At 41.1% G+C, this 17268-nt stretch overlaps 1 protein-coding gene across 3 annotated transcripts in view; it reads right to left on the reverse strand.

Moving 5' to 3' along the window:
* Positions 1-1684: 1684 nt before the first annotated feature.
* The window catches only part of SMYD3 (SET and MYND domain containing 3), a 422465-nt gene continuing 406881 nt past the window's right edge, over positions 1685-17268 (reverse strand). For all 3 annotated transcript variants that reach the window (XM_074168179.1, XM_074168178.1, XM_074168177.1), the window contains 2 exons: positions 9213-9321; positions 1685-2401 (listed from right to left, as the gene is read on the reverse strand). In XM_074168179.1, the coding sequence (XP_074024280.1) occupies positions 2300-2401; positions 9213-9321 (211 nt within the window). In that variant the 3' untranslated portion in view covers positions 1685-2299. The remainder of the gene's footprint in view (positions 2402-9212; positions 9322-17268) is intronic.

The raw sequence follows: 17268 nt of genomic DNA on the forward strand, positions 1-17268 counted from the left end.
AAAATCTGCCCTGTGACACCCTCCCCTGCATCATCAGCAGCCCTGCCAGTGGTGTTAGTATGTGTGAACCTCCAAGGGAAACCGCTCAGTAAGTGACTGAAACCAACCAGAAAACTTGACTCTTTCCTTGATCAAGCTGAAAGAAATGCAAGTTTTGCATCAACAGTAAAGAATATAAAGCATGAATTATACCTCTGTACTAAGGAATCTCCTCAGACCAGCCCAGAGAAGAAGACCAGGCAGGGCAGGCAACACGGTGGTGCCCTCAGGACACTGATCTGGAAATCTGAGCCACAGACCAACAGGGGCCCAGTTTGGTGTCTTGCATTGCTCGGTGAGCAATTTCCTACAGCCCCACCATCTGCTATACACCACTGCTGGAGAGAAAATACCAGCGTTGGTAGATCCTTCAGCTTGATGTAATGTGGCCTTTCTCATCTGACATCAGGTAACTCTGGCTGTGCCCTAGTGCCCATTCTTTCTTGCTATTGCGCTTGTAGACTTGAGGTGTTCTTGGACCAGAAGCCAGCGCTGCAGTTCATACACACAGACGTGTCTGCACACACAAGAGCTGGCGGGCCATCTCCCAGTATATGCTGCATAAACTAATGCATCGTCTTACCCTACATTCTGAAGTCCCTTCCATTGGAAAAACTTAGTATTAGTTATGTAATCATGAGATCACATCATCTTTATGCAAAAGCACATAATTTCTAATTGCATGTGCCCCTTTAAAACCAGAAAAGAGCTCTTGAAGACTGGCTACTCCTCACATTTTCTGTTTGTCCATCAGTGATGCCATTACTTTGTCAGAAATCCCAATAAATGCAAAGGTCTGACCTTTTCCCCCAGATAATTTCCTTTTCATAATAGCAAGAAGATCCAACCAGGCAGTGAATTTCTGCGAGGATTATTGCACTTCTTGGGTGGCTTGATATGACTTGGCCTCTGGCACCAAGCCATGCTATGTACTCCAGAAATGCACCGCATTTCATAGGTTATTGCTTGCATATTACTGCCGGGCAAGTGAACGCTCCATACGCTGGAACAAATTCAAATGCCTTGAAAGGAGATATCTTCCTCAGCATTGGCATTCATGTGCTGTGGCTGTAAATTACGCCCAGAGTGTTCATTTTCTTTTTAAATGTGTTCTCATCTCATAATAATTAATGGTGTCAACTTACTGGTGTGAAAAAAGCCTGACTTCACAACAACTACTGGATTAATGAAATAACAGTCATGGCTGGAGTAGCAGCAATAAATTGTTAGAGGAGTGACACACCTGAAGTGATACTTTCAAAGGCCTTAAATTATTTAGGATTCAAAATTGCTCATAAATATTTGGCTTTTGTTAAGATTTGTTTCTGTGTTAAAAATGGAAGTCAGCAGCTCTGGCAAGAACAACTCTCTCGCAGATGAGTGTGGGGAAATGGGGCGCCTGTGCTTTCCAAGACATCCCTCTCTCCCACATAAATGACCTCCAAATTCAGTGGTCATCTATAGGCCCCAGAGTTTCTCTACGTGAGAAAGTGAAATCCAAACCCCACAGGCTCAGAAAGGTCTAGAAGCCACACTGCTGAGCTCATAGGTCCAAATCTCTCTCTTGCTAAATCTGGTATGAAGGGAGAAACTCTTGAAGCAGTCAAAAGGAGGAGAAAACAGAGTAAGCAATTTCCACATAGATAACCTTTTGATTAATTTTTTTATTCAATCTATTTTAATATTCAATATTATAACATATGAAATGCAGGAAGAAGAGGGACAGAGCCCTGCAGATATACTGGGAAGGAGGAAAATCTCATTTAGAACACTGGAAAACTTATTTGATGTCAAAGAGCACTGGATCAGGCTTTTGTGAACCAAACCTAAGGGCAAGGCAAAGGGAAAGAATATATTAGCTCTGCTTATAATGTGTCTAACATGAGATCCTTAATTGCTGGAATAAACAGGTATAAAAAATTGACTGCTGATATAAATGGAATTATATCACTTTATAACTGATGAAGACTCTATATGTGTTTCCCAATACTTATTATCAATTGAAGTAGGTGTTGTAAATCGATTTGGTATTGTCAATTAGATTGTTTGGTAGGAAAAAAAAAATCTGAAAATTTCATATTCCTCCAAACATCAACTCAATTCAGATCAATTCAGCAAAACTTATAAATATTAAACATTTTTCTAAAGCAAGTAGAAGCTAATGAAAAGACCAAAATAATCAAAAAGCTTCCCAATGTAATAAAAAGCATTTGATTTCCTTTCTCCTTAAATTCTTTGTTTTCCAGGCTGAAGGTTTTCTTCACTGTGTTCTCATGACGGCCTCACACTGTTCCTTTATCTCCATCAAGGCTTGCATCAGGCTGTGGTCTGCCCCATGGGTCACCTTCATAATATTATAGGCCTTGAGGAGAGAACAGAAGGGGACACGTTAGTCATTGTGCAGACCGTATGAAGGGGTTGGTCACTGCAGCGGGGCAGGGATGTGAGTACTGGTCCTCCTATGGTTGGCAGCTGGGGATTTGAATGCATGGCATAATAGAAATAGCAGTGGGGTATCCCAAAGTGTATAATGATTGCCCCTGGAAAAGGAGGAGGCGCTGACACGTTATTCTTAGGTGTTAAAGCCCACTAACATGTTACACAGGTGGATGTTTGGAATAGTAGGGAAAGATACTTCTGCACTGAGGCATGAAGGCCATTTTAAGATTGGTCAAATACAACACGCAAGGTTTTGATACATTATTGAAAAGATGACTGTAATGTTCATGATGTTAGTAGCCTCAAAGTCCTGCGAATAGAAATGGATCAATGCTTAACCAATGGAATAAAGTGCCTTAACTGTATCAAGAGAAAATATGCATAGCATGAAACAAATAAGTCCACTAACAGTTTCACTCTAAAAATGCATACACAGGAATGGTTCTTTGCTGGTTTTCCCAGGGATTATTTTCTCTGTGTGTTGGTCATATATTGCTAGGCCAATTTACACTTGCTGATATTGTCTTTAGTGTTGCTGATTCCCTGTCACAGATATGTCTGAAATACTCTTTTCCTAGCTCATATTTAGATCATCACTCTGTGATGATCCAGGTCATCACTCTATGACAATTCTGCTTCTTCCAACTATTAAATTTCTTCTGCAAGAAGAGAAGTACCAGATGGAAATGGATTCAGCACTTCTGAAGAAAGGAGAAGGGAGCTAAAGGTGTTCTGGTAGGAAAACAGACATCAGTGATTTTTCCTCATTGCAAACTGAGGAATTGTCAAAAATTAAATGGAGCCTGTGTTTCACTGAGTTCCTGGTCCAATCAGCTGATAACATTCATCTAGATCAGCTATTGGATTGCAGAAAAAGAATCTTTTTGGAAACAAGTGTTGAGTAAGAGGCCTTATTTAAATTGAAAAGATAAACCCAAAAATAAATATATTCTTTGGTGGAATGAATGAATGAAAGACTACTTTCAAATTCTATAGACTGGCAGGCATATGGAAATTCTAGCATAGTTTATTTTTCTTTCAAATTAGCTAATTTTTAAAAGAAAAGGGAGACAGCAAAAGAATGAAAGAACAAATTGAGATAGCAGTCAAAACAAAACAGAGAGCAAGGAGCTCTAAAAAGAGTCAAGTATGTTCTAAGCTCCCAAATAGAACTACCAAAAAGAGTCAAATATGTAGACCTACAATGTTCTACTACTAAATGATAAAACAGTTAAACAGAACAATGGACATGCTTTCCTCACCATTAGAAATTCCTCAAAAATGTGAAATAAATTCAGAAATCCTCAATTTTTGAATATTTCTATTTTAGCAGAAATACAAAGCTGGTCATGTTTTTGCAAAATATTTGCAAGTAAGTTATAATTATATTCTCTGAAAAGACTACCTAAATTGTTCTTAGTGTTCTGCTTTTCCTAATTTAACACATTGGGGAAATGTTGTAAAGAATAGATCACAAAAATATTTCAACATGGAGTGTGAGGTATTAAGCTGTACAAAAGCTTTTTTTTTTTTTTTTTAATAAATAATTGAAAAAGTAGTGTTAAAAGCAAGAATAAGAGCCAGTCCTTACCTGACACAGACTGGAATGGGAGACGGGTGTACACTTGCATGGAATAGGAATCCCTGGATGGTGCAAAGCAGGAGATCTGCAGGTGGGATCCCATGTGTGTTGCAGTGCAGCAAGACATAGCTGCACCCAAGCAAACTAGGAAGGGACAGGACCACCCTAGAGCAAAGTGGCCGAGTGAATTGGCCACGGATCCAGACACACTTGGTGCACAGTGTTTGCATGCCATGGCCAAGAAAGCTGATGGCTTTATTGTGAATGACATATGCTAAGAGCTGTGCATCTGGATACATCTGAGTCACAGTCCCGGGGCAGCTGACCTTGACCTTCAGCCCACCTACAGGACAGAGATCAGGCTAGTAGTGATGGACCTGGACAACCCGATGCACAGCCACAGATGTCCATATGGATATGCCACTGTTAATAAGCAAAAATTCTTAATATAAAACCCAATCTTGAGATAACACTACCATTGCTGATTTCTCTCTCATCTCCAACATTTCCTTTCCATGTGCAGATAAATGCACCCAGTCTTTAGCCATTTGTCTCCTTCAGGGAGAAAATAATTCTCATGCAATGTACTGTCTCACACACTGCAGTACAAGTCAGAGCCAGCTGTACTAAAGTTAGAATAGCAGTGGCTTCTGTAATCCCCAAATTAAACTGGTATTAATCTATGTAGCTGTTTTTGCAAAGGTCAGTGCAAAATTGGGGATAATTTCACCTCCAATGCAAGGAATTGTTTTACTGGGCAGAAGCAGGAATATGCAGGCTCTCTGAACACTCCCCTGCTCTCCTAAATCTCACAGCTAACCTGCAGAGTCCAGACTGAGCAGAGGCTTGTGGTCTGTGTGGCCTTCCTCTCAGCTAAAAGAACAAATCTAATTACAAAAAGCTATAGTAATCACAAGACAGGAACACAAGCCACAGTGTCATCAACCACACACTGCCTCCCTGAAGAATAAAAAACCCCATTAGATTAGTGGTACGGCTGTTGCTCCATGAATGCAAATGAAATGCAGCACAGTCGTTTGCTCCTGCTTTGCATAGGGATGGGACGGGATGCCCATCACCACAGCTGCGGGGAACTGTGTGCAGATGCGGGACGGCACCGCTCCATCACAGGGGAAGCAGAAAGGAAATGGCCACGTGCCAAAATGGCACGAAGCGAAATGATATTTCAGAGGGAGTGTCTGTGTTTTTCTATCTCTCTTGATTGAAGGGGACACTTATTAAAGCAGGCACAGGAAAACCAAAATCACAGTTACTATCAACCACAGCTGGCAAACAATTCAGCGTTTGAAGCAAACACCTAGAGAAAGAGGATTTCTTCAATGTTGCTGTGAAATCTGAGAGGGATTTTACCCCAATTCCTGTGCTTTCCGCCTTCACACCAGGGATTACAGTAAGAAGGAAAGCGATATTGTATTTATTGCAGGCCTTCATGAGAGAAGACAGCCATGCCCATCAGGTCATGGGAGGACAAAGGTCCTCCTGTGACTGTGCCAGCCAAGTGCAGGGTCTGCAGGGGAAGCTGGCTGGTCAGTGTCATACATGTGTGCATCCTCCTGCCTGCCTGCCACCGTACCCACCAGCCATCACTCAGTAGCTGGGCACCACTACCCTTCTTGGGAAGGCACCACCATCATCACCGCCGCAGCCCCGAGCATGGAGCAGACTCCGAGACACCGTGCTGCAGCACCCATTGGCTTTCTTCAAGGAGACGACGCTCAGAAATGAAGTCTTCTCCTTGAATCCAAGCCTTCCTCTCTGCCCCCTGCCTGTTCTCCTAAATCAAGTCCAGGTCCACTCAGGTTATGGGCAACTGAAGAGGTGAGTGTACAGTCCTGTGAAGGTAACAAATGACACCTAACAAATATTTATGCTAATGAATGAACCTCAGGGCAAATCTATACACTTGCTAGGGGCTCCTGTGAGCTCCTGAGGTGCAGACCCATCCTGGGTTCCTGCAAAAGTGCTGCTCCCCGGTCGAGAAGCTTTTCTCTTCACAAGACAGCTTGCTGCAACTTTTATTATTGCTGCTTTTTACAGTCATTCCAAGCTCTTTAAATTAGATTTGTCAGAATGGGCTCCAGCTCCAGTCTTTTGCTGACAAAGGTTTTCCTGCCCTATAATTCCATTTGTTCTCCCACCATTGCATCTTTCATATATATATGTATATAAATTTAAAAATAATATGTTGTTTGTACAATAAACCAAGGGCTACCTTCAGGTTTTATTTCAGAAGTGGAGTATTGGCTCTCTGTAACACTTGTATTTCCAAAACCTGGCAAATTAGATTCTGCAAAGCCTAATATACTTTTAGGGGGTGATTTCATTTTAATGGGTAACATAAAACCTTCCACATTACTTAAGCCTTCTTTGGGGGTGCAGGGCAGAGAGTTAAACCCAGAGGGCACTAAGAGTAAGGTGACTGTGATGGTGATTCATTTTCAGGTGGCACCGAGAGCAGCAGTAAGGGCTGGGCTGCAGAGCTGTGTATGAAGATCTACTGGTCTTAACAGACCGCGCATCTGATGCAGAGAGGCTGTCAATCCCCAGCAGCTCTGAGGCTGTGCCTGATTAAGCGGGATTTATATGAGTGAGGTGAATTTCACTCCGATCTCAATTCCTCTGCACCTTACACATCCTTCTCCTTAATGCTGCACTGAAATTATTCTGACGAGGGCTCCAACGGGGTGCTATTCAGTGTCAGAGTGTATTAAGAAGAGTAATGAAGCAGAGAAGGTAATCGAGTTTCTGCTCTGAGCATGTGGCATGTTCTGTTGACACATCTAATCACAAAGGGCCAAACTGTGTTCTCATATAACTCTAGGACATTATCTGAGTTAGATTAGGAATCACATCCTTTACTTGCAACAAACTGGGAATTTTATCTTGCTCTAATTTGTTCCAGTGTGGACAGCAATGAACGGAATCAGTTTCAGACTTTATCCAAAGAAGCGTTGTGTCCTGTGCTTACAAGTTGCATGGAGAAACAGGATGACAAGGTTTTCCTCCTCTCAGCTGTGCTCCCAGAGAGTGGGAGTTCAGTCTCTCCATCTCACACATGTGGGTGAAAAAGGGGAGGCTGAACAGGGAATAGGCAAAACCAGAACAGGATTAGTTTGTAAATGGTTCTGCATCCCAGCTGTAGAACACTTACTGTGTCCTTGTGGAGCACTCATGGCTTGGAGACCACAGTTAGAAACGCACTGAGGTATGGCATAGAACAGGAAGCAGCACCTGATTCTGCCTTTTCAGGGAAAGAGGAGATCACAGCTTGGAAAAAGGTTTCTGTGTTAGGCATTGCTCAGTATTCAAAGGATAATACAGTAGCAATCTGGCTTACAACGGACTTTTTCACTAAAAACATACAAAACCCCATCACAACTTCCACCTTCACTGATGAGCAGCATTCAGATGTCTCTAGGGGAATTCACTCCAGTTCAATTTAATGCAGTATCATATTAGAAATGCAATTAGAAGAATGCCTGTTGATATATTGTGGTAGTACGAATGAAAATATAAGCTCCTCTGACTGGGGTCTCACTCCACCTGCTAAGATGGAAAGACTGAATGTTTGGAAATTATAAATATTATGGGGGAAACAGCAGAACAGATTACCTGGCACATGACAGATATATGACTTACTTCTGAATACTGCGTGGAAAATAGAATTGATTACTCTTCCATCTGCTTTTTAATGATCAGAATTGGCCATAATTTAAGTTAAATATATCAAGTGAAGATTTAAGTTACCAAGACTTAGTAAGACTGTCATCGTATTAAATACTAATTTATTATTTCAACATGTGGAAATTATCAGTTATTCAGCTTGCATAATTAGTCATATATTAAAACCAAATACATATGGGGGTTGAAAAAAGTAAGTACAAAACACTAAGTTATCTAGAGAGTCCTGGCTGATCCTAACTTTATAGGAGATCCAGGCAGGAGTAAAAACCACTTCTCCCCTGCCCCCAGTGCAGACACCCATCCCCTTCTATCTCAAGCAGCTGCCCCAACTCTTTCCCACAAGACTAGCACTTCATATAGTATAGATGTTAAGCAAAGGGGACATACAGCCGACTTCTGCACTTCTTTCCAACACTTGGGCCAGCACTGGGGCCCTCTCCTGCCCAGCAGCAAGAGGCAAGTAGCTGGGCCAGGTGGCTTTCTGCAGCACCCAGCAAAGGCAATGAGGAGGCTGTGTCAGGCCTTGGAGGTGGGCCAAGAGATGAGAGGGGGAACCACACGGACCATCTACTTTCTTCAGGCCAAGTTGACATCAGGACAATCAATAATACAAGGGAATAAGGGTAAGACCTCTTTGGGGGGAACTGGAGGCAGCACACCTTTCAGGGGGAGAAAAAACACCCTAGCAGCAATTGAGGGATTGAGATGGGAAGCAAGTGAGAGCTTATGCCCTGAGGACATGTTGTACATGGAAGGGGATTCTTCAATATATTTAAGATGATACTAACAGCAATATAATGGCAGGACAAATAAAAGCCTGGGGTAGGAGGAAATTAATATAATAAAGTCAGCTCAGGTACAAGAGGGATGGCTTAAAGCTGAAATGTAACTAGCAAAGCACCAGCTGCAAAACCAGATCAAAAGAAGAGAAAGATGATGAACGATTAAGAAACAGGAGGGATCAAGAAGCATGCCTGTTGATTTGGTGTGGCTCACAATAAAAAAAAAAAAAGCATTAAAGGCAAAGTTCTCCAATCTGAAATCACAGATCTCTGATAGGGGATAAGGAGGGTAGAAACTGCAGCTCTGCGCCTGTTCTTGTACTTTCAGTGCTCCCAGATTCACTTTGCTATGGTGAGAAGGAGAGTATGAGGCACTGAGATACTTTTATCTCTTCAGATCTAATAGTAATTTTTCATCCAGGCACCTCTGAGTTATCAAACTGTAATTAGCAGTGACTGATACTGGAGGAAATCAGTGCCTGAAACGCGAGCGACAGTGACCCATCACCACACTTGTCTGCAGCCTGAGGAACCACCAGTGATGGAAAAAGCCATGAGGAGTATCCAAAGGTGTGAGGTACAGTCAGAGCGGAAGTGGGGGACACACAGCAGGTTCGGGGGAAGAGAGGGAGGGGGACAGAGAAGAAACAGTTCACAATACTGACCTGTTTCAAGGTCTCCAGCGCTTGAGGAAACATATCCTGACTGTACTGCAGTTTGCCCACTCGCATTAGCTGGACAGCCCTCAGTGGATGGAAACCAGGATAATACAGTCTGCAGAGAAAAAAGAGGAAAATGTGTCACTGTCAGCTCTCACCTTCACAGTCACTGCCTCTGCAGAGATCTATTAGGGTGGGACTGCAAAGTCACTGTGAATGTTAATAAGCTACTCAGAGAAAATTAGCTGCACTACTGAGAAGCATGAAATACCGAGGGGAATTAGCAAATTATTACTCTCCATCTCAGAGGAATGCCTTTAACATTATCCTGTTAGAAAGTGACGGGAGTGGGATTATTTAATTCGCTACTGTTGGAGAATAAAATAGCATTTACTGTAGTTAGTGTCACAAACAGTGGTCGTTCACAATCCGAGATCTCTGGAGAGTTATAATTTTTAAGAAGGAAGTTTCAGCAGGGAACCCAGTCCTGGATCCTCCAAGATGAAGGAAAGGGACTGCAGGGAAAGCAGGTATGTAGCATGGAGGCCACCATTTCTGAGGGTTTGCTTGCTGCTCCCTGTTAGAGAAGGAACTGGTGCTGCACATTAAAGTAAACATCTCAGTCTTGGCTTGTGCATCTAGACAAGGTATCTGCTAGTGTGAGGATACACTCCTATTCTTAATTAATTTCACAGAAGCAGTCTCACTGGAGTTAATAAAAGCAGAACTATGTTCTCTTTTTTTTTTTTCCTAGGAAGTAGGTGGAGAGTAATGTCATCATTAATTCCTCTCAAGATGTTCTTGAAATGTCCATGCTTTCATGGTGGTCGGTCCACATTTCCAAATCCCGCCAGCCCTTGGCTCACAACACCTGGATTCCACCCCAGCCCTGTGAGTTGGATGTGGAGAGCACGGCATCTCAGAAGAGCAACCTTGGGGCTGTAGAAAATTGTTGATGTGACTTGCCTGGGACTGGCCAGCAGGAAACATGAGGTGAAGGGACACACCTGGAAATTAAGTCACTTGCAAAAGATCTTAGATCTTTTTTGACTAACTACACAAATGAAAGAATAAAAGCCTCAAGCACAACTCACCAAAGACAAACTTCCTATTTGATCAAATAGCAATTTATTTCCTCAAGTACACCAGCAGTGTGCTTGAGGAGTGTCTAAAAAAATACAAAATTTGTCACAACTGCAGGAAGAAGATCCAATAAGCTTCCCAAAATCTACTCTGCATGAGTAGGACTAAATGCATGCTAAGAAATTAAATGATGTAAATTTGTACAATGTATAGGAATCTTGTGACAAGTCTGCATGCAAATGAATGAGTTATCTTTCTCCATTATTTTTCACTAATGAAAATGCAAACACGATTAAATACAACTAATTGTTTAAATGGCAGTGTATCTGTCTGTCCTTACAAATCTCAAATGAAGATATGTAAACACCATGGGAAACGTTTTCACACCCAAATCCCCCTTTTCTGCTGATCCTATGCAGTTTCAGTGAAGACATACAGAAACACATGGGAAGCATGCCTGGCAAGATCTCAGGAGAAACTGCTCTTGATCTGCCAAAGCCTCTCATGAAGCAGCAGAAACCAACTCCTCAATGAGAACAATCCATCCTGAATTGCCACAAGCACTCCCTGTTCAGACCCCTTGTGGGCTGCAGTTCAAAAAGCCTGGAAAGCCAGCAGACAAGAAAGAAGAAAAATTATAGCACTTATCTCAGTCCAAACTGACCACTCAGGAGCTTCAAGGATCCAGTTAAACAAACACTGGAAAATTATCAGTAGGTTTATTTTTAGATTTTGTTTCTGGTTATTACATCAATTAACATGGTGCTATCTGCTACTAGTTAAATAGGGAGAAAATGCAACTAAGTCAGAGATTTTGGTGTGAATTAGTGAAGAGTAATAGAAATTGCAGCACTAACATGGCACAAATGGGAGTAGTGAGCATGTGCACAACTTTGTGAAAATTGCAAAAAAATGATGCCTATATGATTGCATACTTCTGCACTCATCTGTGACTGCTGCAAAGGAAGGAGTAAAAAGGTCATTCCCTCTCCCCTGGGCCACCGAAATGCCAGGATGCCTGGGGCAAGGATCATGACCACAGGAGAAGGAGCCAGGGAGGCAAAGACTTTTGCATGAGATGATAACTCATCTTTGCAGTCCCTACTAGACTGCCTCTGCTGTATCCTGACAGCTCTGATACTTTTTCCACTGCTCCTTCATGGCCTCTTCACATCTCCTTCATTCCACACCTTTACCTTTCATCCTTTCAACCATCTTTTCAATGCCTCTCCTTTTCCTCTCCCTCCTGAATAACCAGCCCCACCCAAAATACCAACACAGAGAACTTGGGTCCTGTCTCGCCTGCAGCCACCACAGGGATGGGAGCTCACATGGACAAATCCAGGCTATGCTTTAGTTCAGTAACGTGGCATCTGCTAAACTTCACACAGGTCCATCAGAATTCAGAATCTGCTCCTCCATGCAAACAGGTTTCTTTCTGAAATGTATGAGGACCATACATTTACCTGTAAAGATTTAGGACTGTGGTATATGGCATACCAGAGAAAACAGGCAGCAATTTAGCAATGTCAGGTTCTTGGCCCAGACTATCAGCCATAAACTAAAGCACATGAAAATTTAAGATGAGGACAGAGGAGTAAGTGTGAAACAAAGAGCCCTGTGCTCATAAATATTTACAAATCTGTTTTACTGAGCTGATTTATGCTCTATCTTATGCACGTACATAGTTACATTTTGCAAGCCTTAAAATTGACATTTGAAACAACTGTTTATTATCATACTCTGGAATAAATCTATTAAACTATTGGAACACCTTTTGCAGAAGCACATCCATTGAGTAAGTTTACTAGAGAAATCCAGGCAGGTTGCAGCTCTTCTGGGAGATGTGTAAGTGGGAAAAATGCTGCTGGCTTCTTCCAGGCATACCTAGGATTCAGTATTATGAAAAACTGGCATGGTGGAAAGAACTAAGGAGCAGTGTCAGGTACTTATGAGCCAATTTATTATCCCCACATATTGCTCTGAACAAACCGAAGTGGATAGATTTAAGAATAAGGAAGACATTTACCAGCCAAGGAACTGATACCTAAAGACTATCAACAGGAGACTAAGACAACTATAGAGAAATACATGCTCTAAAACACGTTACAGCTTGGGAAGAGTAGGATTTCAATCTGAAAAGGATTTTATGAGATTTACCAAGGCCTGAGGGACAGGAAAGGGAAGAGTAACATACTGAAAGCTGAAATAAAGATAGTTCTGTGGAGTGATGTTTCCTGGCCCTTGGCACTGGTCAATGCCCAGTAGTCCCCTTGTAAAGAGAGATTAAACAGAATACAACAACTAACAAGTAAGGCTGCACTGTAAAGAAGAGAACTGAAGGAGGCTGAGAAATATCTGTACATTTTGTATCACATCCTCTGCTTATATAAGACAGCACAGCTTTGTTCCTATCTGTGACCAAAAGCATCTATGCTGGTCTGTCTCTCCAGCCTGCCCTCCTGCCTATCAACCGGTCCCCCCAGTTGGGTGTCATCTGCAAACCTCACAGAAGTGCCTTCTGTTGCCTCTTCCAGGTCATTGGTAAAGATGTTAAACAGGATGAGTCCCAGGACAGACCCCTGTGAAACCCTACTGTTACTGTCATCCAAACAGGGTATGATCCAACAGCCATGACCCCATACTCTGTAAAGCAATACCTGCTTCTAATACACCATGAGATCAATAGCTCCTATTTGTAATTCAGTCACAAGGTTTGCCTTGATTAACCCTCAGAGTATTCACTGATCATATACTTTATAAAGAAAAAAATACTTTTCTTCTTTCTATATATTAGCTCTGAATCTCTTCAAGCAATCCCTTGTGTTCTCATGTAAAGGACAACCCTTGACAAATTTTAGCCAATGCCTTCTATTTCTTAATACTGTAGTTCCATTAATTCCACTCAACTTATCTCCCATTACTGGGTAAATAATCAGAGCTTTTGTGTTCTCTTGTGAGTTAAAGCCTAGTATCGAAAAAAAAAGAGACTATGCAAAATCACTGCCTCTTCTGATGCCTCATGTTTTAAAATAAAGACATGCCTACTATTCCCTGTAAATCAGTGTGTGAGGTTAACATTTACACTGTTGTCTTCAGCCTGATGTAATTAGAAGCAGGAAGGATTTATACAACCTGAAGTAAGGGTTTAAAGCGGAAATGTTACAAGGCTCTTTAATATGGTGACATGTAAAAAGTGATGCTGTACATTAAATTGGTTTGCAGTACCTTTTAGTGCAAGTAAATATGACAGCATAAAAGACATAAAGCAGTTTTAGGAGCCCCAGCAACAGAGAATGAATTAAGAGGCTCCTGGGCTTCAGGAAAGGTGGTGAGCAGAATGCAAAGGGGACAGCGGCAGCCTCATGACACAAAGACACTAGCTACAGCTGGTGGAAATGCTTACCTCAAATATAGCACCCAATAAGTTCAACCTCCTCTTTTTTCTCTGACTCACTCTTGATTTCTGAACTGCTCAGTACTTGAGTACATTCATTAAAGCTGTTCACTGAACTGCAGCTTAGGAATTATCTTTATGTTGTCCAGTTATTTGGTTTTTCATTATTCAGTGATGTGAGATGGTCATAATTCACATGATAGTATTTCTATTCCTTGGCTGGGATGATCAATGGGTTCTAAATATGGCAATTATGAGAAACATTTTTAGGACAAATTTAAGGACAAATTATTATTTGTGCTAAAAAGTACAAAACATTTGGTATCAATCAACATTACCAGGGAAGGACCAGTTATTTTATCTCAGGAGCATAAGACAGGTAAACTAACTCTGCTCATTTAGAAGGTCACAGATCTTAATGTCAAAGGTGCTGCAGCTGTTCAGTCTGATCTCTTACACGTTTCACCTAGCAATTCCTGCTCCAAACCCAGCAATTTGAGGCTGAAATAGTGCTTAATGAGCAATGTTCTATTTATAGAAAATAATCTTAAGCAGCTTTATACACAATTTGCTCAATATTAGTATTTTTTAATAAGCATGAGCCCTGTGCAAGAGATTTGCCTGGGATGGAACAAGGTTACAGGGTTATTTTTGGAGGAAGTGGGAACGTGTTATCGACACTGGACTAAGTGTCTCTGTTTTGCATGCTAAGTATTAGAAGTCTAGTTGGAACTGTAAAATTTCTAAGGGCAATATATCTACATTAACCTGTGTATAATCTTTAGAGGTCCCTGTGAAAGCTTTCCAAAAGAATACTGGCCTGCCTCTCATGTTAATAATGTGTTTTTTCTTGGAATAATAATGGTGTTAACCTGTTATTCTTTCTGGCTTCTGTTTCTCTCTCTTTCTTTTCTTCTCTTAAAAACTTCCTATTTATCATGGATGGCCAGATAACTTTAAATTAAGTCAGTACCTTAAAAATCCCCTTATACCTTCAGCAGCAGCCATGTCATTTTTGGAGTAGTGAACTAATTTCTTTACCTGTGGCAGGCCTGATATACTCCAGCTGCCCTGAAATGTTTATTGTCCATTTTATCTTCCCATCACAGTGTCTCATGGAGATGATCAAAGCATCAGTGAACAGTTTAACGCTGGCATCACTCTTTTCTACTTTTTCCCAGATTTGACCTCTCTCATGTGGACTTTGGGATCAGCTCCTCAGCACTAGCAGGGAGGTCTTCCTAGAGGTAACCGCTAGTGCACATCCCTAAAGCATTACAAAAAAGCTTTGCCAGTGATAAAAATACATTGTTATTTCCAGCTTAATGCTGGAAATTAGCTTACAAACTAAAGCAGGAAAAGTTACGTTCTGTTACTATTACATAAAACTATTAATTGCCCCTAAGAGGATTACGCTTCTTCTGATTTAACCAATAACAGCAGAAAGGCAGCATAATTTTCTGAACCAGCTGGGGTCTGATATCAGTAGAGATGTGTAGACTTAACACCTCTGATCAGAGTTCACTTGGAAGTCTCCATATTCTTATAATATATCCTGGCTATACATCTTTTGCAGTTTAATTTACATGTGCTCTCTATCTGTGTTATTGCTATATTGGCAAAACTCTCGGTATCCCCAATATTGAAATTTTCACCAACGACCACAACTTGTGTACGAGCATCATCATACCAAGCACTAAAAAGCATGGCATGACAGTCTTTGTTCTGCACAGATAAGACATGAAGGCCCAGGCAAATGAAGTGGTTGGTCCAGTGTTACAAGAGAAAACCTCAGGGAAAGACAAGAACCTAGATCTCGTGACTTTAGGATATTTTTTGGTTCATGCAGAGCCTGGTTCTTGTGTCTATGCTATCTTGTCCATCTCTCTGGCTCTGCCAATCCAAATTAAAGTAAATGCAGTTTTATAGGCTTGACAGGCTTGCTGTATTTTGCAAATGAAATGTAGAGACAGTAACCTTAGTTTAGAAACTTTTGCGTCAGATTGCCAATTTGTTTTTCTGATTTTTTTTTTTTTTTAATTCTGTCCTCACTCACAAAATGTCCAGTTATTTTAGTGAAACAACTGCCTCTGCAAACAGTTCAGGATTTAGATCTGTGAAATTATGGCTCAAAATATTTTTCATTACATCTGCATCTCATACTGTTCCATTACTATTTGTTTCAGTAATTTAACTGATGTGATCAAATAAACAATCACACTTCTTAATTGATTCAGTTCTCAAGAAATGTTAGCTATCCATCTCAGAAATAATTTCCCTCTGGCTGCTGATCATTCTGCTGTACTCCTTATGGTGATAATTTATGTCACATTAAAATAGATATTGTTCCAGATTTTGGTTCTGCCAAGATTTGAATGATAACTTTAGTAAAATGACCAAGTGGTATAAACTGCAATTTTCATCTTGGCTCTCGATCTGTCTCACTCATCCACTTAAAATGCTGACACTATCTGTTGGAACTGTCCACTTCAAATTTTCTGTTTTCTTCTGGTGTTAAGAGATGTTAAGGAAAGAAAGAGTGCTCAATCTGGAATGGAAGTAGGGAAAGATTTTATATAGATTGTCTCTGTGTCCTGGCTGATCTTCAAAACATCTTGTAGCTCTTGGCTTTTTTGTCATGAGTTCACCATCTTTACAGCTAAAGATGGTAGGATAGACTGTCGCTGCAGATAGGAACATACCATCTTAGTCCTTGCATAACCAGAACAGCAAGAGATTAAGGTCAACAGTTCAAAGGATTTATAAAAAGATGTTAAAAGCCATACAGAGTAGGTTGGAAAAATGCCAGAAGACACAAGAAGTGTAGGAAAAACAGGAAAGGAAGAATGGGAAAGCTAGTTAAAGAGAACATGCATGAGAAGAGAAGTAAAATATGGAAGGAAAATGTACACTAGAGACACTGTAATTTGTGACAAAGGCTTTGGTGTCACCTTCACCTCCAGTGGTGAACCTATGACTAGCTGTTGATGTTAAGAAAAACAGCCCACCCTCAGTATCTTGTACAGCTGAGAATACAACTTCAAGACTGTCTGCAGACACAAGCAATGCAAGTTTTCTTAGATTGTGAATCTACAGGTTTGCATGATCTCTCCTCTTCAGCCATAGAATCAGAGAGCGACAGGAAAATAAAAAGCACTGCTGGATCCCTTATTCAAGTTGCAGATAACTCTCCTCTAATCGATTCCCTCTGCTATGATTTGAGTCTCCCCAGTATCAAAGCCACATGCATCCAATTGCTACTAGTGTCAGTAAACTTCAGAGAGGTCATGCGAGTGTGTGTGCATGTGTGCAAGCACAAACTGCACAAGGAAGGATGCAGCGGGTAGTACTGACATCCTCAGTGCAAAATGTCTTCTCTCCACTCACCAGTATCTCAGAACCCCTCAGAAATCCGTTGTAATACAAAAGACTGATAACATGTGAGTTAGATCACTTGTTTAAGCAATAGTATCAAACTTGTTTTCTCTTCTATCATATCTATCATATCAGATAATTCTCCAGAGAAACTTTCAGGTGTAGCACAATGACTCTCTCTCTCTTTAGAGAGATGATTACAAATAC

The sequence above is a fragment of the Numenius arquata genome, chromosome 2, assembly GCF_964106895.1.
Source record: "Numenius arquata chromosome 2, bNumArq3.hap1.1, whole genome shotgun sequence".
NCBI lineage: Eukaryota > Metazoa > Chordata > Aves > Charadriiformes > Scolopacidae > Numenius > Numenius arquata.